The sequence below is a fragment of the Barbus barbus genome (assembly GCF_936440315.1).
Source record: "Barbus barbus genome assembly, chromosome: 10".
In the NCBI taxonomy this organism is placed as follows: Eukaryota; Metazoa; Chordata; class Actinopteri; order Cypriniformes; family Cyprinidae; genus Barbus; species Barbus barbus.
Genome location: NC_136738.1, coordinates 2679796 through 2702221, shown reverse-complemented (window position 1 = coordinate 2702221; position 22426 = coordinate 2679796). Strand labels below are relative to the sequence as shown.

The 22426-nt window shown below is 40.3% G+C and overlaps 1 protein-coding gene across 2 annotated transcripts in view; it reads left to right on the top strand.

Moving 5' to 3' along the window:
* nrp2b (neuropilin 2b) overlaps positions 1-20309 on the top strand; it is a 69229-nt gene extending 48920 nt beyond the window's left edge. Inside the window, exons 11-17 of one of the 2 annotated variants that reach the window (XM_079427540.1) lie at positions 5638-5715; positions 6912-7055; positions 9391-9656; positions 9766-9862; positions 11340-11372; positions 17416-17478; positions 18387-20309. In XM_079427540.1, coding sequence (XP_079283666.1) covers positions 5638-5715; positions 6912-7055; positions 9391-9656; positions 9766-9862; positions 11340-11372; positions 17416-17478; positions 18387-18691 — 986 coding nt within the window. In that variant the 3' untranslated portion in view covers positions 18692-20309. Of the gene's footprint in view, positions 1-5637; positions 5716-6911; positions 7056-9390; positions 9657-9765; positions 9863-11339; positions 11373-13493; positions 17138-17415; positions 17479-18386 lie in introns of those variants that run through there. The other variant, XM_079427541.1, reaches the window with a different exon arrangement.
* Positions 20310-22426: the final 2117 nt, after the last annotated feature.

The following is a 22426-nucleotide window of genomic DNA, read 5'->3' as shown; positions in this document are numbered from 1 at the left end:
AGATGTTTACACCAATCACACACATCTGCCACTGCGCTCATAGTTGTATACTGCCCAAACACACACAAACACACATTTAATTTCATATGAAGAGAGGTTAATACAAGTTATCAGCTTTGGAATACTTGATTCTGAGTGGTATAATGACCGTATAACTGTAAAACTGACCATTGTCCCCAAGCAAACAATTTCTCTCGTCTCTTTCATCTTACATGCAAAAAATAATTTAGACTTAAATCAATATTTAATGTCCATTCATTTGGTAAGCATCCATGTAATAAGCACGATAATGCACTGTCATGTACTCCGTGTCGTGGTTCTGATCACCCTGACATGGTTTATTTAATGATAATGACCATTTAACTGTATATTGCATTTGACAAACTGAAATTATATATCATTAAATATACCATACTGCTCCTATATACTGTACAAATACACATTAACTAAGGTCATGTATTCCTGGAGTTATTCTGAGCTGTGGCTAAGCTACGATTTTGTCCCCAAATCCCATCACTCTCCCGAAGGAAGGAAATTTAGAGTGAGGGACACGAGGAGAGAAATAATGAATTGATGAATAAATAAACAGAGGCGTGGCAGACAGACCTTGTGAGAGCAAGACCGTGAAAGACACACAGAGGGACTTTAGATATTTCAATCAGGCACCCTTGTCTATTATTCATTACTGGACTCACGTCAAGCCAGAGGTTCCTGTCTCTGGGGGAACAGAGAGCGAGAGAGGGATAGAAAGAGTGAGGACAGTGACCTCTGCTGGGTGCAATGTGTCTCAAAATTGCAGGCGCAGCAGAGAGACACCTTTACCACAGCGTGCAACCCTTGAAACTGGGCTCACCTGGACATCTCGCCCTGCTCAGGCTGAATGGACGTTCTGAGATTCAGAGCACAGGGTTACTGTAGTTTAATTAGCCGAAAAGAATGATGTAAACAAGTAGCGAGTTAAAGTCTGTTACCGAATGTTCCTATAAGGAGAAGATGGACCACTTAAACAAAAATAATGGAAGAAATCACAACGCTCATTACAGCACCTATAAAAATGGAAGTCCTGCCTTTCAGTTTTTATGTTTTACTTGAAACAGCCTGAAAAAACAGCCTATTTCAGTATGAATTCAGCTAATAAATCAAAAGTTATGATGCCATCGTTATATTTTATTAAAGATTTAAAATATGGTTTGAAAATCTTGACAGACTTTTACTACAAGTATATAAGAGCTGTATTTTACACCTATTACTTAGACATAAAATTGCTGGCAAGGGCCAAGATGGTCAATGAGCGAGCTGACTTGCCTTAAAATCACTTGAGCTTTGACTCTCAGTTCTGCTCTAAGCTATTGCCCACACATGCTACTAACATAAACACACCATCCTTGGGTGAGCAAGAATGCCACACACCTGAAAGAGAGAGAAATAGATCTCAACATGTGCAGTGCTCACTGATCACTCTCAGATGTGTGGGCGGGGCCTGTGGCTGTCCATCACGGGAACAGTGGGTGTGGTTTAAGACACAATGTTCCTTGCCTGGGCAGCTGGTGATGTGATGGAAAATTGTTTCAACTTCTTCTCATCTTTGACGAGGTGAGTGTAATCACTTCTCTCTCTGGCTCAACCTCATTCTCTCGCCAAAGCCAAGGCTCTCCCTCACCATCTTCTATCTCTCTATCAGGATGGATGCATGTGAGCTGAAGGACAGCAGTTGAATTGGCTCTTTGAAGTTATCAACCACATGTTTCTATTTAGTATAGTCCCTCTACACAACCCATGTTTGCACACAGGCATTTACCCACAAAGCCCACATGTCATTCTTCATATCCTCCCAGTGTAAATATTTAGATTGATCTCCACTCCTCCCCTCTTTCCATACAGCACATCTTCCTAGCTCTTCCTTATGTAATGCCTGGTCTTATGGTCTTTCCAGTGTACAGTACAGCTCTCCTACTGGAAATCTTATGTATACTTTTAGTTCACCCAAAAAATATAATTCTGTCAAAACCTCTGTGACTTTATTACAAATATATTTTGAAGAGTATTTCAACTGTTTCAAGTATTCAGTGGAGTCCAAAACAACACTGGACCCATTTGACTTTCACAGTAGAGATTTTTCCAGAATATCATCTTTTATGTTCTGTAGAAGAAATAAAGTCAATACAGGTTTGGAAGAACATGAGGGTGAGTAAGTGATGACTGAATGTTCAAACACACTCTCGTGGCAAGTTATAATTATTTTACATTTTGGCGAAATGGTGGTGAATTCTTATGAATTTGAATCAGTTTATTTGTTTAGGGGTGGACCGTTATACTTTTTTCGTACGAATCAAAACATATGAATTCATATGAAAACACCAACTCGTAAAATAGAGATTTTCATTTCGGCTAAACTCTTTCGGTAAAGTCTAGTGAAACATACTGTAGCTTAATCACTGCAATTAATGGTTTGCCATCATTGTTTAACATATGTTTAACATCTGCAACACATCTGCACATAGACAAGCGTTAAGAAGGTTTATGATTGATATCTTGCGCTAAACAACCCAACATAGCATTTCAGCCAGGGTTAGGTGCAGTGTATAACTTCAAAAACTGTTTTGAAGATGATCCTTCTTCATTTTGTATCTGTATTTTATTAGTTTGTATTCACTCTCCATCGAGCCAGTCAAAGATTGGTTTTATAAATCGCCACTGCTGTTTTGAAGCAGGGTTCTCTGAAGACATCTGATGTGAATATAAACTCTGTGAGCCTGAATATTTCTAGGCATGTGAAGCATATTTGATATCCATCACCTGGAGATGATTTGTTGTTTTACCTGGCTCGTGAGGAAAGTCCTTATCAGAGGCCAAACAAACAGGCCTGTCTGAACTCAGCGTGTTTGTATTTGGGGAATTTACTAGCTCAGAGATAACACGATAAACCTTTGGTTACTTTCTGTGTTCAAAAGACACAGAGACAAAAGCTTTAATTAGTTTAGTGCTGCTGGAAAATGGCTTTGTTATTAAATTCTGGAGGCCAAAAGCCTCGTCTTTCAAGTTGGAAATGTTTAATTAGGTTGCACATGAATAAGCGTCAGTGTTTAAGTATGCGTTTGTGTTTACCATTTCGTTTAATGTGGTTGTGAATTGAACGTATTGTTTAAAATACACTCACATCAGCTTTTGATGATCACTCTCTGTTGCTGATCCGATTTGACTCCTGTTCTCTGTTTGTTACTCCTCACAATCTCCCAAACGCACATCAGTCTTTGTTTTCCCTTGTAATGCAGTGTCTGCTCAAGATCTCAGTCAGGCGCTGAAGTACAGCCGGTCTGCCTGCCAGGGGCATAGATTTACTCCAAGGCTTTCTACATAATTGAACATTTTTTCCGTCTTGCTATGAAAACGCTGAGTCAGAGATTGCCGAGGCTCAGCGGGGCCCATGAGAGAGGAACCAGGGCTGAATCTGCTCTGTGCCCTGAATCCAGAGGTTAAAAACAAGGTAATCCTTCAGGGTGAGGAGGAGTGACCCCAAAACTAGCCCTTGCTTGTAAATATCTGGTCTGTCTTTGAGACTTGGAAACATTTCATGACCCTAATGTGTTATCAGGCTGTGGAGGAAATCTCAGGCGACGCCCAGAGAGTTCTGGGATCCAGATCAATTGGCTGCGTCAATAGAGCTTTGGAGCATATTGGAAATCTATTGCCGTGGCTTGCTCTGATCCATAGCTTGAGCTTCAGGTATCAGGAGAAATCAGCAGCATATTTCACATATAGAAATGACTGTCATTTGAAGAGAAATATCAGGTGTCAGTCTTAATAATATTGAAAATGGTTAAAGATTATCCTAACTGACAAGTAAATGAAAACACCTGTTTCATCAGCCTACGATACTATGGTACTTGGCTCATCCTGTTAACAAGGGAAACATTCACTACTGTTCAAAAGGTTGTTCTTAATATGATTTTTTGAAAGAAATGTATACTTTTATTTAGCAAGAATGCATTAAAGTGATCAAAAGTGACAGTATAGAGATATAATGATTTCTATTTCAAATGCTGATCTTTTAAACTCCGTATTCCTCAAAGGATCCTGAAAAAATAAATATATCATGGTTTCTGCAAAAACATTAAGTAGCACAACTGTTTTCTACATTAATAATAAGAAATCTTTAGCAGCAAAACAGCATATTTGAATGATTTCTTAAGGATCATGTGATACTGAAGACTGGAGTAATGATGCTGAAAATTCAGCTTTGCATCACAGGAATAAATGACATTTTAAAATAAATAAAAATAGAAACAGTTATTTTAAATTGCAATCGTATTTCACAATATAAATGTGTTTACTGTATTTTTTTATCAAATAAATGCAGCCTTGGTGAGCATAAGAGACTTCTTTCAAAAACATTAAAAAGTCTTACCAATCCCAAACATCTGAGTCGGGACAGGGGTGTCTCACTCTTAATGCATGTGAGACTAAAGAATGAAAGGTGTGTTAGGTAAGTGAGAGAGAGCTCTCAGTTCCCAGATATCCAGGACTTGCTGGGAGGTTAATTGCATTTGTAAAGGGCAGAAAATTAATAGAGTTTAATGTCAGAAGCAGCCAGCTGGTGCATCTCTTTCATGTACTCCACCCGCTTATAGAAATTAATAACATATTAATATTACAGTAGGCCTCTCCTTTTCATGTTGTGCTAAAGTGTCTACATGATTAGTGTTACGCCACTCACGTATTTGCCAATTAAGCGGGGAATTGTTAAGAGTAATGACATTAATGACTTTAAGAGCTGACAATCATTACTCATTTACGCCTCGTTGTCTCTAAATCTTCATCCGCTCGATCCCCCGCGGGGAACGAAGAGAGATGCAACGGCTGATTTAACATTTTCTGTCATAATAAATTAGCACCGCAGAAAGCACGCAAGAGCACTGTTGCAATCGCCGACACTGAAGTTTTTGTTGCCGTCTGGCTTGCGTTGTTTTGGCCAAAACACAACATTAATTCAAACACAAGAGATATGGAGAGAAAGAAGAGAAATAAGGCTAAAGGAGTGAACTTTGTTGTTGTATGAAAATGAAAGTCAGCGATAGACAGTATCAGTGGAGGGAACCTCTTTAAAGGGTTTGTGACTCATGGAAAATAGCTGTGGTAACAGTGGTTTCACATTTAAAGGCCTTGTGGGTAACTGGTACAGTAACTGCAGTGGTCCGAGGTGTAATGGCAGTGCTGATGAACCGTTTATTCTACAGAATATACTTTCTCTCTCTCAGTTAGAGCATTTCACAGTAAATAGTTTTCAGATGCTCTGAATTTTTCTCTAGATGTGGTTTTGTAATATTTCTCTTATTGTAAAGGCACAATGTGTGCATGTGGTGCATTGCACGTTTTTAATGGTCTCAGTCTGTTTCACGTGTGTCTGGTGGTTGTGGCCACTTTTTGGAGGACAGATGCTGGTGTGCATGCATTCCTGTGTGCGATCTTGTGTGATTATTCTGTCATTTCATATCTGAGGAATGTTTGCCTGTGTGTGTGTTAGGAAGACTTGCATATAAATCAGAACTGTTACAAGGATCTTTTTTTAGAGTGCCTTTTCCCAGTCCACAGTAAATGTATTATTTCTAATATGCGCTGTTTTTTTTAACTTTCTTTTAGAATCTACCACCATTCCTGACACTGCAACGCCTACCCTCCCTCCTCACGAGGAGACAAGTACTGCCCACAGGACACCAGGTAATCAAACAGAGCACCTTACCAGAATAAATTACTGTAGTGAATGAGATCAGATCTCATTACAGAGTGGAACTCAAATTCAATCGTATCTATGTGTATTACGAAGACTCTCAACTTTACTGACATGTAATGAGAATATCAAGTAGAGCATGTCTTGGGGGAAGTCGTGGTCTAGAGAGACAGACTCGTATTCTAAAGGTTACGAGTTCGAGTCTCAGGTCCGGCAGGGATTGTAGGTGGGGTGAGTGAATGTAAAGCGCTCTCTCCACCCTCAATACCGCGACTGAGGTGCCCTTGAGCAAGGCACCGAACCCCCAACTGCTCCCCGGGCGCCGCAGCATAAATGGCTGCCCACTGCTCCGGGTGTGTGTGCACTGCTGTGTGTGTGCACTTTGGATGGGTTAAATGCAGAGCACAAATTCTGAGTATGCTCACCATACTTGACCGTATGTCACGTCACTTTCACTTTTTTCACCTTCACATTCACTATGTGTTTAGATAATCAAACATTTCAGTATATCACGCATGCACACATAGGCCTACACTTTTATTTACAGTACTCTGCAGTGTAATTGCAGCCTTGCTTTTCCCAGAGCTCTAATAACAGATTGCCGCCCCTCCATTTGTACACACTTATGTGTTGATGAGTAGAGGCTCGCAGCATGAACGCTAACATTATGCTAACTAGCATAGCAGCATGCCTTTGGATGGATGGCTGACGGAGGCCCGCTAAATGCTGAGGCACAGCGCTCCATGTAGATGAGGCTGTGCTGGAGTCTGTCTGTGTCTGCATGTTAACACAGTACCAGCAGCAGCAGAGCCAGTCAGTGCCTATACAGTGAGGCAGGAATCTGTGCATATTTACTGAAATGGTAATCTTTCAAATACAGTGAGACTGTAAACTTTCACCTACAGTGAGACAGGAGTCTGTGTGTGTAAAATGAGACAAATCTGTACATATATAATATATAAAATATACAAGTAGAAAATACATTTATAGTAGGACTATATAGGCTTTACACCAAGATAGTTTTACACGAGTATAGTCAGCTATGCAGTTAGACAAATATGTCTAGAGATTTCACGAGGCACATACAGTATGTGTGTGTTATGAGAGAGCCTACAGCAGGGTCTGAGGTCATGGAAAATGAGTATAATCTGGTTTGCTCTCTCTTTCTCTTTCTCTCTCTCCCCAGCTCCCACCACTCTCTCATCTCTGGGTGGTCTGTGTGACTTTGAGCAGAGTATGTGTGGATGGACCCATGACCCCATGTCCGAGCTGAAGTGGTCTCTGTATAGTTCCTCTAGTCCTAGTCTGGACCTGACACTGGGATCTGACAGTAAGTCCATCTTAATAAAATATATTACATAGCCTAAAACAAACTAACAAATGCTTCCACTATAATCTCTTCAAACATAAACACTGGGAATTTTGGAATAGTATTGGGAATATCGGGAATTTTGAGAAGAGAAGTTTGCTTGTTTAATAAGAATTATTGAGGAAATAAACAGGGACAGTGGTAGAAGGTCTAAAAAAAAGTTTAGTGCTATGTGGTGACCGCACCGTAACCTTTCTTTGCCTTTGTCCTCTTTACTAGCACATATGCACATGCACAAGCGTTCACCTCTCATATTCCATCCATCCGTCTCATTACTGGTGTGTAATTAATGTGATAGTTGAAATCTGGGAGTAGTATCTGTCACTCTCAGTCCATCCTCGTTCCTCCTCTGGGAGTTTGTTCCTCTCTTCATATCCCTGAGCATACCTGACCTTTATCAACCTTGCTTGAAAAAAAAATTGGGAGTGCTTCACTAATTCTGAGCACACACACACACACACACACACAAATGTACAGTTCTCCATGTCCCGCTTGCTTTCTTGGAACACTCTGCCTTGAGAGGCTGTTAAAACAATCTTTGCTGTTTTTCACATGTCAGGGTTTAAAGAGAGATCCAGGAGTCAAAAGGAAAGAATCCTCTCCTTATTTTAAACCATTCCCAAACTAAGAGCACCCCCAAGCTCGAGACCTTCTCTTGTGTTTCTTCATTCTTTTACACCAGGGTTGTCATTTCACATTCCTCACGTTCTCCAAACAAACGGTAGATTCCCTAATGCAAAAAAAACCTTCTAAGTACTCAAGCTCAATTTCACACGTTGTTGGAGTCTGAAATGTGTCTGAATCCAATTCGTAACATAAGTACACAATGCATTCCTAACATTGCTGCAAGCAGTGCTTTGGTACAGCAGCAATAGTCCTTCAGGTTAAAGGGTCAAGGTTTGGCTGGTAAGCCACAGCTGGTAGATGTTGTAAGTACATCATCTGGGGCCAAAAATCACCTTCTCTTTTGACTGCATTCTCTATTGAAGTGCTGGTGTATTGTCATAAAATATACCTTTATTTATATATGTATATATATGTATTTATATTTGTGTGTGTGTGTTTATGTGTGTAAAAAATAGATATGCCTGTACAAAAGTCTCACATTGGTAGATATAAAATCCCAATTGCGAGATTGTAGAAATGGGCTTCTACAGCTTTAACAGTGATTTTTTTTTAATGCATACTTATGGAGTATGTTTCTGGCTTCACTTCCCAGTGTCCCTGGACAAAAACTGCTCAACTCATTCACTTTATAGCACAGCTCACTCCAATAAAACATCACAGTAAGCTGTGTAGATCCTATGGCTCCTGGAACAGCACTCCAGAGTGTTCATACCCTAGTGTTTTAACCAGGAAACCAGAAAACCAGAGGTCCAGAAAGGGTTAATATGCAGTCAACCTAATTAACTTTAGTTGTAGAAGGTTCCACTTAAAAACAATAATCCCAGAAGTACATTTCCCTGCCCGCTGGTTACTTCACAGGCACATCAACCTAAGCTAAACAGTCTCCGAGCTATGGTGAACTTTCCCTGTGAAAGGGTAATTAATTTTTTTATATGTATACCCAAGATCAAACAGTGGAAGTTATTTTGCATTAATTAAATGCATAGTCTATTTAGGCATCTCATACAGGAGGACCAGTGACAGCCTGATCTGATCTGTGATTTCAGTGCTGTATTTTAAATAAATTTGGGATGAGAAATGTGTCAAAGTAGGGCGAACGGAAAGAAATGACTATGCCATTTCTCTGTGCATCAGTAGAAGGTGGGAGCTTCTGTATTATAGCTGAGGCACCGTGGGTAATGATGATAATTTTTGGTGCCATGCTGTCCAGTCCGATCACTCACAAAGTGTTTTCCAGCCTCCTCTCTGACCATAGTTTTCCGCTCTTCCTCTCTTCTCTCATTCTTCTCCCATTCATTTTTCTTTCGCTTTACTGAGATTGGGATATGACAGAAATTGTGTTGTAAAGACTCTTTCCTCTGAACACAGAGGGGATGTGCTTTTATGTCAGAGCTGATTTTCTTGTTCCACTTAAAAAAACAAAAACAGATCAATTATTTATCATTTTGCAAACATAAAAACATGCCAGAATGTTCAATGCAGTGTAACAGTGAGAAAGAAACAGCAAAAGGGAGAATTAAAAATTAGCTTACAGTGATTCACTAAGTAGAACATGTTCCTGGATCTACATCCTGGTTAGGGTTGGAGAGTTAGGAACATGTTTCAGCAATTTTGTTCCAGGACCAACAAAAGATGTTTAACATCATCACTTGTCTCATTCTCTCTACAGATTTTGGAAATTTCCTGTACGTGGAGGCGAGTCCTAAGTCTGAGCCGCAACGTGCGCGCTTAATGAGCCCGTCTGTGGGACCAGAGCGCCGTCCCGTCTGTCTGCTCTTCTACTACCAGCTGCAGGGTGAAGGTCAGGACAGCCTCCGCGTGCTGCTCCGGGACGATGACCAGGAGGAGGCGCTGCTCTGGGCGCTGAAAGGAGACCAGGGGCCCATGTGGAGAGAAGGCCGCACCATCCTGCCTCAGTCCCCTAAAGAATATCAGGTATGATAGTTAATATATTGATAGAAATATAAGATGAACTGACAGCAGTAACACAGTGCTGATCTGAATGTAGTCTTTAATTCTCTTTCTTTTCTCTTTAATTTGTAAGGTTGTCATCGAGGGCTTCTTCGAGCGTGGCAGTCGAGGGCACATTTGGGTCGACAACATCCATATGAGCTCCAGCATCGAGCTTGAGCAGTGTACACGTAAGTATTAACATCTGGGTCTTTCTTTGTCTCGCTGTCTTTCTCTCTTTCAACCGTCACCCACCATATTTGTCACCAGGGACCAAAATCAACACCTGCCAAGCACCAAATGTCAAATTTCTTTGATGCGTGAAAAACATTTAAAATTAAATGTAAAAAATCTGAAAAAAAAACCATAAGAATATTTATGTATTTTTATTTATATGTTTAAATATTTATTTTTAATTAAAATTATTGAAAATATATACTTTTTGGCTGGTAAAAATATTTACAAAGATAAATAAAAAATTATACTTTTTCTAAATTTACCCAGCATTGGCAGACAAAAAAACTATTTTTTTTACCCTTCATATCATAAAACGATCCATTCTGCTTTCCATGCCCACCCTACCCTTGCCATTCAAGCCCAAGAAAAAATTAATCACACAGAATGTGTTTTTCAAGTGCTCGGCTCTCACAAAAAGCTGAAAACTAGGCCACACTCACCCTGTGGGCTCTGATCCCAATCTATGTTTCATTAGTTTCTTTTCCTTCTTCTTTCTTATTTGTAAACAGAGCTTTCCAGAGCCATGCCAGGGAATAACCAGACAGGCCTGCTCTCGACGGTGTAACAAACAGACATTAATGTCGAACAAAGCTCTTCGTTACATGACCAGTCACTAACAATACTGTGAAGGTTATTTACTGAGCAACACATTCTGAGAACGTTCCCTCTGACAGCGTGTGACTTATTATATTTAAACTATGATCAGCAAAAGCAGGATTAGTTATGAATCAGAATTGATGTGAGCTGTCATACACACTTTCATTCAGTTGCTCACGTACACACTTCCGCCACAGGCCCCCAGCTTGGGGACTGCTCTTATTAATTAAAGCTGTTCGATGTGCATGCGCCAGCCCTGTGTCGCTGCCAAATCTGTCCCCTGTCTCTCTGCAGAGTTCCTTTTTAAAGCGAATGCATTCCAAACATTCTGATTCTCTGGCAGCACAGTTTGCCAAAATGACACACAGCCCAATCCCATTCTCCTCCCTTTCTTTTTCTGTTTCTTCTCAACCTGTGTTTGTCATTTCAGACCCCTCCACTACACAAAAGTCTTTATGATGAGCTAAAGGGTTGTGTTAATACATTTACATATCGGTCGGGGGGCTGTACATAAACATTACAGTCGGGGGGCTGTAATAAATATCACGCACCTACATGATAGATATCACTCAAATAGGTGTCTTGAGATATCAGGATACATTTAGACAGTTGTAAAGTAGGATTTTGGAGAGTTAGCAATGCTTAACATCGCTTACAGCACCTCAAAATTAATTTTGTCAAGGAATTGGAGCTCTAGAGTAATTTATTCATATGATATTAATCATACTCAGTCACATGTGTCAGAATTCCATCTGCACCGTTGTTATTTATGTGAATATATTTCATTTGTGCAAGTTCTTTAAGTAATCTTTCTTTTTTTTTCTCTCATTTCAGAACCCTTCGCTGCATTCCCCCCTGAAATGACTGGTGAGTTTTCTGGCATATTGTCATTTCCTGTGCCAATGTTTGTGCTTCCTGCTTGTTGCCTAGCAGCTTGCATCACCTGAAGGGCTTTTGATAATCATTATACATTTTTGTTGAGCTTCACACCAGCAGCACACAGGGATTCTGTAAAGTCTGTTTCCAGTCCCACAACAAAGTTTAAATGAAGTGTGATTTAGCGCCGGTGCAGTTTGTGTGTTTATGTGCGCATTCAGTGACGTCGGAGCCTTTATGTCAAATCATTGCTGTCATGATTATTGTCCTCACTGTCATTATTGTCATATGGATATTTGGAGCATGGGCTGTATCCCAGCATGCATCTGTAGCCCCACATCACATGCTGTATTATATGGTGTCGGTGTCATTCCTAAACATCATCAAATGTGGCCGTAGATTCAGTTGGCATATGTGACCCTGGAACACAAAACCAGTCTTAAGTCGCTGGGGTATATTTGTAGCAATAGCCAAAAATACACTGTATGGGTCAAAATGATTTATTTTTCTTTTATGCCAAAAATCAGTACAGATTTTTAAGTACTAAGTAAAGATCATGTTCCATGAAGATATTTTATAAATTTCCTACTGTAAATATATCAAAACTTCATTTTTGATTAGTAATATGCATTGCTAAGAACTTCATTTGGACAACTTTAAAGGCGATTTTCTCAATATTTAGATTTATTTCCACCCTCAGATTCCAGATTTTCAAATAGTTGTATCTCGGCCAAATATTGTCCTATCCTAACAAACGGAAAGTTTTTTTATTCAGTTTTTAGATGATGAATAAATTTCAATTTAGAAAAATGTACCCTTATGACTGGTTTTGTGGTCCAGGGTCACATATTACACCTTATGTGTCACCCCTTGATATTTCAATATGATTTCTCACCAAATTCTATAATAATAATATTTTTGTATTGCATCTTAAATATATAAATTGCAATTCATGGTGCTTTACAGTTCAGAATATAAAATAAAGTATAAAATAGACACATCACCTGTCTATTTTTTCCCTACGGAATTTTGGAAGATACTTGTTGATACAAAACTTCACTGAGAACTCTTTTAAAATTATTTGAGTCTCATCTTTCCTCTGGGGTGACATTGCACTGTTGTTCTTCATCAAATTTTAAACTGGCCAATAAATAAATAAATTCTTAAAGTTACTATACTAACAATTTTAAAACCGTGTAATGAGAACAGCAAAACCCTACAAAACTCTACATTGGTGGTGTGTTTGAGCTGCTGTGCTGCTATGGATGTCATGTTTATTCCTCAACAGCTGTATGATTGCGGTCAATCAGATTCAGCTGCAGTGGAATAATCCTCATACACTCCATTTAAAATGATTGTGGAGCACACAAGCCCTCTAATAACGTATTCCTTTAGTAACTACCTCCCTTTCTTTTAATTGAAGTGGAAATGATTCCCAGTGTAAGTAGATTCATTTTCCCATAGCAGTCAGAATTCCTAGATTACATGCGCGTTTATGCATAGACGGGAGAAAGATGAAATGGAGGGAATAGAAAGAGTGATTGGTGGAGGTTTGTGTGTGTGTATGTGTGTATACACACATGCGATGGGTGAACAGTTTTCATGCACTGCTGGGTTGGGTTCATGGAAGACTTTGGCTTGAGGCAGATGAAGCTGGCACAGATCCATGCATGCAAGAAAACAGAACTTTCCCCCAGAAGGAAAAACTACAGAGCGCGCGCGCACACACACACTCGCCAATATACTGCATTACAAAAGAGAGAAGGTGCTGACATCAGCCGGTGTCTTATGACACTATATGCTTTTATGGCCTTTGCATTTGGTTGCATATGAAATTAGCGCAGATACCACAATCTGTTCACAACCCATAAAACATGTCTGCATTGTTAATGTGATTTAGAAGGACAAAAGCAAGTCCGAACAGTTATCGAGTGCCCATAAAGGAGCTGCGGACAGGCGACGTGCATGTGCATTTGCGTGTCTGTGTTTGTTTTGTTTGTATGCAGCACCAAATCAGAGCAAAATCATTCACGTACAATCCAAGATGGCTTGAAGCTATGCAGTCTGCATGCATCTCTACCCCAAGCCAACTCTTCTGTGTCTCTCCACCAGGGGGAGCCTCACCTGGCTGGAGTGACCCCACTGTTGACACGACAGTGTCCCTGCAGCCCATGCCCACCTACTGGTATTACGTAATAGCTGGAGGTGGCGCCATTTTCCTCCTGGGCTGCGTCACGTTGGTCATGGTGCTGTGTTGCCATCGCTACCACCTGGCGGCCAAGAAGAGCCAGCACTCTGTGTCCTACCAGAGCACGTACACGGGACAGTACACAGGTGGAGGCCCCGGGGGTCTCTCCGGACCTGGGGTGGAGCCGATGCTGACGATTAGGTTAGAGAAGCAAGAGCCCTGCTCCCAGTGTTGAGACGACACCAATGAACCACTTTCTCTCACAGGACACCTAGGCGGTGTCCTTTAAAGTCAAGGATGCGGTGAAGAAGATGTGGACACGTAAAAACCAGAGTTGTCAAGTTTTCTGTGACTCTTTTGTGGAGCTCCAGTGCTGGGAAGGAGGAGATCTGCTGTGCCGAAGGGACATCTAGCCAAAATCTTGACTGGCAGGGACCCCCTTTTCCCCTTCTGTCTCTCTCTCCCTCTCTCACTCTCTCTCTCTCTCTCTCTCTCTCTCTCTCTCCCTCTGTGTGTGGATGGGAACCTTACTGTGAAAAGCTCTAATCTCCTGTTCATGACCAATCCTATTGTACAGTCAAGAGAACTCGGCTGCATTGCCAAACTCTGAGGAGAATCTGCGAACAGCAACGGGAGGGAGGCATCGGTACAAAAAGGAAAACTTTTCCTTGCATGTGTGCCGCATCTCATGTGCACATAGGAACACCTGAGGCTTGAGGAGTTTGACAAGAAGTTTCAAAGAGACAAAAGCATGAACGTTGAACACTCTGGGACACATGTTCTTGCTAGAGAATCCGTGTCTCTTCACAGGATGTGTGTGTGGAAGGGTTAGGTACCACGTAATGTACTGAATTTTTAATCTCCTGGTACCTCTACAAAGTGCTTACATTATGAGGACTGGTCCTTTTATCTTTCTCTAAGAGCTTGAGTAGAGCAATGGATTCGGTCTGTTCCAGTGATCTGTTTGGTCTTCTTTGACTATTGAATGAAGCTTCTTAAAAGCATTTTGAAGGTTGTTTGTTTTCCGAGAGTTCATTTTGAGTACATGTCAATATGTGTCTATATATAAACTCTTCTTTTCTGAAATTCACTGGGGCTTTGGCACTTACAGTACATCTGAAGAGATACGGTATGTTTTTCGCCTATATGCAAAGGTCACATGACCCCGCCTTAGCCAGCCTTCTCCTCTGATTGGCCGACTGACTGACACAACATTGGCCTTAAGACGCTTCAGTGGCATTGGGCTAGTTCAAGCCGATAACTGTTCTCATTTATTATTTAATCCTTTCGTATTCATGCTCAGCCGAGATGAACCGAATTGCATATGCAGCTAACTGATGCACTGACTTTATTTTTATAGCTAATGCTAACGCGGTGTGTTATTTGTGTGTTGTTTCCCCAGAGATTTTGATTACACATAGTCTTGTAAAAGAGCAGAAGCGGAGAGCTTTGTAAATCTGCCAAATGTCAGACGGTGCAAGAGCGCTTCGCTAGCTGATTTTGCTTCAGGGAGCGAGTTGGCACGTTAGCATGTTAGTTGGAGCCCATTTCCAAGCCAACCTTCTATAGTGTCACTCAGTACACCTGCTGATGTCTTACTGAATTACTAACCAACCTCTTATCTGTAATTTTTGGGGAGCTTTTTGCCAATTTATCAGTTGAGTTAGCAGACAGGGAAAAACATAATTAGCATTTTGTGTGATTAGCATTATTTGCATATGACAATCTTGTTGCAGATTTTTTTTTTTTTTTTGTCTTTTAACGTAACAAAGCAGAATATATATGCAGGAGAAATTTTTAAAATGCACTTCAAAATCATTTTCCCTGTGTCCTGGTGCGAGTATTCGCTTTATCTCTTTCGTGTGCCACTTGAAACGTAGCGGTATACCTCTGAAAGGAAAACCATGCTATGGTCTGCAGTGTTCTGTCCAAGTACATAGTGTTCAATGTTCTCCTCTGTACCAAACAAACACAAAAAATAGGCGCCATCAGAGCTAAGGGTGGAAATTCCCCCAACAAAACATTTTCTTCTTTACACATAAAGACTATGAGGTTTCACCCATTACTGAAATCATCTGTCAGGCGGGCACGTCAGATTTTGGCTTCATCTAAAGCAACTGGGATGAAAGGAGAAAGTAAATCCTGATATCTTGTTATGTCCTCCATCTGGCAATAGGTGAAAATAATCCTCCATCACGGACGGGCTGGCCTTTTTTCGCCCGTTTATCTGCTCTTCGCGAAAGAATGTATGGGGAGATGGAAGGGCGAGATCAAAGAAAAGCCTGCTCTAAATATAGACCTCTGCAAAATCCAGGGTCTGAAGGGGTTTGTTTAAAACACAAAAGCACATGAAAGATCCTCGCAGACAGCAAGAGAGACCACCTGACCTGGCAGGCCCATTGTAGAGCATTGCTAATCCTCTATACAGTAGAGATGGGACACATGGTAGCTTTTCATGCTAGACATCAATTCAGCTCAGTTTTTGAGTCATGTGGTCTCTGTTGCCCTGCCATTGTGCAATCTCTTGCTTGTCTAAGGCAGAATTTGCGATATGCAACACATTTGTATGAGTTTCTGTGCTCCCCAGTTGAATGTGTATCAACTTCAATGCCAAATTTGTCTGTCTTGTCTCGTCTTGAGGAATTATACCATTTGATTTATATTTGACACTTGTTTTGAGCAAGGAGAGTCCTAGTTCATGTGCCTGTGTGATTAGTATATGAATTTATATCAAGCTTTTAACTCTAAACAGTCGTGATTCTGTATGTTGTTGTTTAGTCTGAATGTATTAATTAATTTAAATGAATTTCATTCTCAGTTTTTCTCTTTGCTATTTAATCTGAGTTGCTTAAAAATGACATGTCAGCTGATCATAATATGTTTTGAAATCTACTGTGGCCGAGACTTCCTTTGAACCTTTTCATCTTTCTAATTAGGTAATGGACCAGATTACATTTTATTAAGCCCGTTGTAAGCATTCTTGCTTTGCGTCTTTTCCTTTTGCTGTCTCTCGAAAGATATTAATGAGCAAAAGCACTCAGAGGGGCCTCATATGATGCCAAGAGTCTGTCTCTGATAGTACCTGCACAAAACAGCATATGCTCTCACCCCTCCTCAGAGACAGAGATAGGAAAAGGCGGTAGACGTCTAAAGTGTCTGTCTGGAGAAACTGAATTTTAATGTGCAAAAAATACTCCAGGTTGTAAACTGTATATGTTTTGCATAAAAAAGTAAAAAATACCATCTACAGAATTTGAACTTGATTAAAACAGTTTGTCTATGAAGCATTTAATCATGTTTACTGAACATGACTTTTTGATGTTCATTGAGTCGACATTATGCTTAATTTGCATACAAGTTCTGATGGGTTTGTGGTTGTGTGCACTTTTTTGTCCCTTGTGAATGTGGGGCTTTGACCCTGCCATCTATATAAGCTTTTTCTTTTCTCTCTACGACAGCATTTCAGCCTGTTTAAATACATACAGTATGAGGTATATTTTAGCCTGTTGAATTTCGTGGTCTTGGAAATGTTGTATGGAATGTTACAATAAAGTGATATTTTTCTACAAACTGCAGCTAAAGTGGTTTGTGCTCTTTTTTTATGGGTATTTGATGATGTATAACAGACGCTGCACCTCCATAGCTACAGCTGTTTGTAACCAAGTCTGTGTGATCATCAGTGTACGGTTTTTGCTGTTTATGTTGGCCATTTTGTGCTCACACATTGTACTGTTGTTACTGGCTCATGGAACAATGTTCTTTAGTTGGAATATTCCAAAAGAGCTTTTTTCTATGTGCATTTTGACATTGAGTGTTTCATTTGGGTTGTTTTTGTCTTCCAAACAGAGCGAAGACCCGAAGACCTTGGAAATAAACGTCTATTCAATGGCAGAGAGCGCATTGGTCAAGGTAAATCAACCTTCAAGTGTAGACTGGTGTTTTTTAATAATAAACTCAAAGCGGGGTCTGAAACAGCAAGTATACAAATGCGGTCGTGAATGCATTGCCAATGCATTATAAATGCACAGTCCCTTCATTATTCGGCCAGTAACAAATTCCATTACTCGGGCGATAGAGTTAGCTTCGGATGTCTGTGCCATTACAGAATGTAATATTATTCAGGTAGCTTGACATTTGTGACCCTGGACCACAAAACCAGTCATAAAGGGTCAATTTTTGGAAACGGGTATTTATGCATCTTCTTAAAGATGAATAAATAAGCTTTCCAATGATGTATGGTTTGTTAGGATATTTGGCCGAGAGACAACTATTTGAAAATCTGGAATCTGAGGGTGCAAAAAAATCTAAATATTGTGAAAATCGCCTTTAAAGTTGTCCAAATTAAGTTCTTAGCAATGCATATTACTAATAAAAAATATTTACAGTAGGAAATGTACAAAATATCTTCATGGAACATTATCTTTACTTAATATCCTAATGATTTTTGGCATAAAAGAAAAAATGATAATTTTGACCCATACAGTGCTTTGTTGGATATTGTTACAAATATACCCGTGCTACTTATGACTGGTTTTGTACTCCAGGGTCACATATACAAGAATACAACACACTCAGCCAGATTCACTTGAAACTTTTTAGAAAGCTATTGCTTGAAAAGAGAAAACTAACTACAAGAATAATATACCACCTACTATTGCATCAATTGTTCTGACACTGCAAAACAACATTTATCAATCAGTATTTTATACTTGAAAAGCAAAACTCATTTTCAGGGTACTTGCATTCAATAATTCAATAACTGAAAAATATTTGATTAAAATGCTAAATAAAATGTACTGATTTGTCTCTGTTTCCAGGGTTCCCGTTCCCTGTCTGGACCACACCCAACCCCTCACGAGAACCTCCAGTGACGCGGATCTCAGAGAAGGACAACGCCTGGCTGTACACCCTTGATCCCATCCTGGTCACTATCATCGTCATGAGTTCCCTGGGCGTTCTGTTGGGAGCGGTTTGTGCTGGGCTCCTGCTCTACTGCACCTGCTCCTACAACGGCCTGTCGTCCCGCAGCACCACCACGCTGGAGAACTACAACTTTGAGCTGTACGATGGCATCAAGCACAAGGTGAAGATCAACCAGCAGCGCTGCTGTTCCGAGGCCTGATGGCAGCCGATCAGGAGAGGCGCTCTGTCCGCTCGTGAACTGGTGCCGGCCTGATCCAAAACTGTGAATGGACCTCACGCCGCTAATATAGGGCTGATCTCTGACCGGGATTGTTGAAGGATCACTGGGAGAATAGAGGCTTCCTGTGGACAGCTCAATGGGAGTGAATCGGGATCAACACATATCAACCTAATGACTTTCCACCCTTCAAAAAAGAAAAAGAAAACTTTAAAGAAATGTATATTGCTATAGATTTGTAAAGAAAAATACAATCTAATAATGCTTAATGGAAGTTAGAAGAGAGGGAGAGGCACTAGGACTAGAAGACAGATTGCTTGTGAAATCTGGGCCTCCACTGTGTGAACGCTGTGGCCTAGAATATTGTGGACATTTGCTTTAGTTTAGACTCGTGTCGCTACGCTGACTCGCTTAAGTTCCCATCCCATCCTGCCTTTTGCCACTTTTCACAACCGTTTTGAAGTGTCAACGCCTCTTATGAATGTTTTATACATCAGTTCAGTCTGTTTGTAGCATATTGTTTTTGTTGTGGCCATTAGACAATGAGAAAGAAAACATGCTGTATTACGTTCAGAAAAATCCTTTTAGATTGAAGTATTAGGATGTCTTTTTTTCTCTTTTCCTTAATTTTAATTTTTTTTGCTTTGTTTGATTTCTAAGCATAGTGTTGAAGAATCTGTGCTGACAATTCAAACAAATTTATCGCATCCTATGGATTGCTAAGGATTCAGAGCCACTGAGCTAAAGAGTGTTGAGAGAGTGGAAAGAGCAAGAGCATCTTCAGTTCTCTCCTCCTCTCTTCACCCTATTCTTGAAGTAACAAAGACTCAAGCTGGCAGAGCTGGTGAAGGAGCTGGAAAATCCCCAAGCCACTTTCATGTACAAACAATCGAGCCTTAAGCAAACTGTTTTGGAGGAGAGCCATTTTGAAACACCAGTCCTTGGGTTTGAAGCCACTGGGACTTTGGAGGAGGCCTTACTCTTGCTTTCTTTCATTTCACCTGTCTGTTTACTCCATGGTTTATTTCGGGCTGCTGAAAATTACGGCTAACAAGACCAGGTTTGGTGCAAGCCTGAGAGAAGGGTGAGAATTTCACAGAACGTTTCACCTCGAGGTGAAGAGAGCGATAGAACGAGTACACGCATGGGGGAAGTGTGTGTAAATTTCTTTATTGTACCTCAGACTGGCCTCTCGCTCCCCAGAGCCACGCTGGGAGTTCTGTTGACTTGTGGGTAAGCGAGGAGGGTGGAGGGGCTCGTCTTATTAGGGAGTGCGGAAAGCAGCCGGAGACACGGATTGTTCAGTTGTTGGGGGAGAGAGCGATGAAGAAGGAGAGATTGTGTGTATTCAGCTCGGTTTTCTTTGGACTCTGTTGACTCTTTTCCAAGTGCCTTGGAGCTCTGGCCTGCTTTGGCTTTGCTGCAGAGCTGTGATAGTATTACCTCGTCTGTCTGGGACAGGAGGCCAACACCAAAAGACATGGAGATCCCGGCACTGGTCAGAACATTCAAAAATTGTTGTTTGTAGACTTTGTACAGAAAAAAAGTTCTTTTTTTATTGTTATTATTATTATTATTTAATAAAGTATGATTAACGATACTTGTGACTGGTATTTTTTTCCATAAAAGTCTATCTATCTATCTGTCTGTCTGTCTGTCTGTCTATCTATCATCTCTCTGTCGGTTTATTTACCCATCTATCGATCCATCTGTTTGCCCATTTGTCTATTTGTGTACACACACTATCCTCTTTACTTTACTGAGTTCCACTGCACATCGATCCTGTAGGAAAATCTCAAACATTGGTGGGGTAAATTTCACATCAAGTCCATTTCAGTCCCATTTAAGTTGAGCTCATCTCAGACAATCCATTGAAATCTCTTTTCAGTCCTAATTCAGCGTCTGACCTTGCTTTGCAGCTGTGTTGGAGGGAGACAGATGAGAGGTGAGCGCCACCGTCTCCAAAACATTGTCAGTTTATAGACAGCCCTTCAGACTAGACCACCCAAAATCCAATCGAACCTCCATACATGGACAGACATTCAAAAGTAACGTCCCTCCATGACTCTTTAATATATCACTGTGATCTTGTCTTTCGCTTAAAACATAAACATAACAAATAATGAACACAGAAGAAGAGAAATAGCATCACACTACATAAGATATTCAGCTATGCATACAAAACTCTAATTTTAGAGCGGCTCGCTGTGCATCATGGAGCAGCAGTGGTCTCCGTCGCCGTCTAAACCCAGATCCCTGCAGATACAAGGGCACATTTGTTTGTTTCCTGTTTGATGTTGACTTGACTAATGATCCATGTGCATAATTATTTTGTTCTGGATCCTGACAGCCCCTGACCAAATAATATCATGAAGCGTCAGTTATGTGGCGCATTCAGGAATGTGCTGTCATGTGGATGCCTGCTATCTTTCCTCATTAACAACGACGCCACGTTCGAGAAATGCAATTCACCATCCATCAAGAAAGAGCGAGGGGCACAGAACAGAGCAGAAGAATTTGTTAGTGATCAGGGCTGAAGTCTTTGCTGACTCAGTCTTGTGGTTTCTCTGATAATACGTGATGTTTGGGAATGGTTGAAAAAGGCCTTGAATTGGACTCCCAAGGGCTAGTGTTACTGGGTGGGATTGTTTCTCTCTGCTGTTTTGTTGTTGTTGTTTGTGAAGGTCTTCCTAGAAACCTAAGATGTCTTGAGCCAAAACTGTCATTACAGCTCACATTGAGCTCTGTTTAAACAACCCTGCTAAGATCAATTAAATACTTAAATTGAACTGTTCAATAGAACTGCAAAGGATAGAATAAATTATCTATAATTAATCTGATTTATATTTGCTCTGGACACTGCAGGAATCATTTCACAATCATTAAAAAAAAACCTTCTGGATTGTGTTGTGTATATGCCTGACTGTGATTTTTCAAATTATTTTTTTGCCATATCTGCAACTCTTGTTAATGTCTTGTTCCTGGCCTTTAGATTGCATATAATGGTAGAGATCAATATACTCAAAACAAGACTTGGGTAAAGATTTTTGCTCTCATAAAAGCTGTTTATTTTTCATAATTGGTACAGTCATTGGATTGTTTTCTTGCCAAGTTCCAGAGCTCTCATGAGTTTGATGTGCAGAAGCTGCTGATGGGAATAAATGTTTTACTACAGGCAGACCGGAGATGTGTAGAGAGCTGTCAGGAGCGTTTGAATCAGATTCAAACATCCTCCCAGTGGCAGATGGCAGGAGATGGCCTGATCTGCAAGTGGCAAGAGACCTGCAAAGGGGACACTTGCTCTGTGCGTGTGTGTATGTGAAAATGATGAGGTCCAGACTCCCATCCACATAATGGTATAATTGTCATGTCTCTCATATTACTTAATGGTTTCTTTCATCCCACAAAAGAATCAAATCAATATTTAAAGCCAATTTTGAATTGATTTGATAAGTGACATGATTGGTAAAATACATCAAAGTGGGATAGTGAGCAGTCAGCCAGTCATTAACACAAGCCATATTTTGTGTTGCGGTTTATTTCGTGATACTGATGGCTGAATGTACATAATTTCTTTATGTATTATAAACTCAGTTTCTAAAACTATACTAACATCTAAAACTAATTAGCATTGATTATTTCAACGGTCTACAGTTATTACAGTAAGGAAGTACTGGAGTACTTCTTTCCATTTTGTAGTACCCATGCTTAATCTGC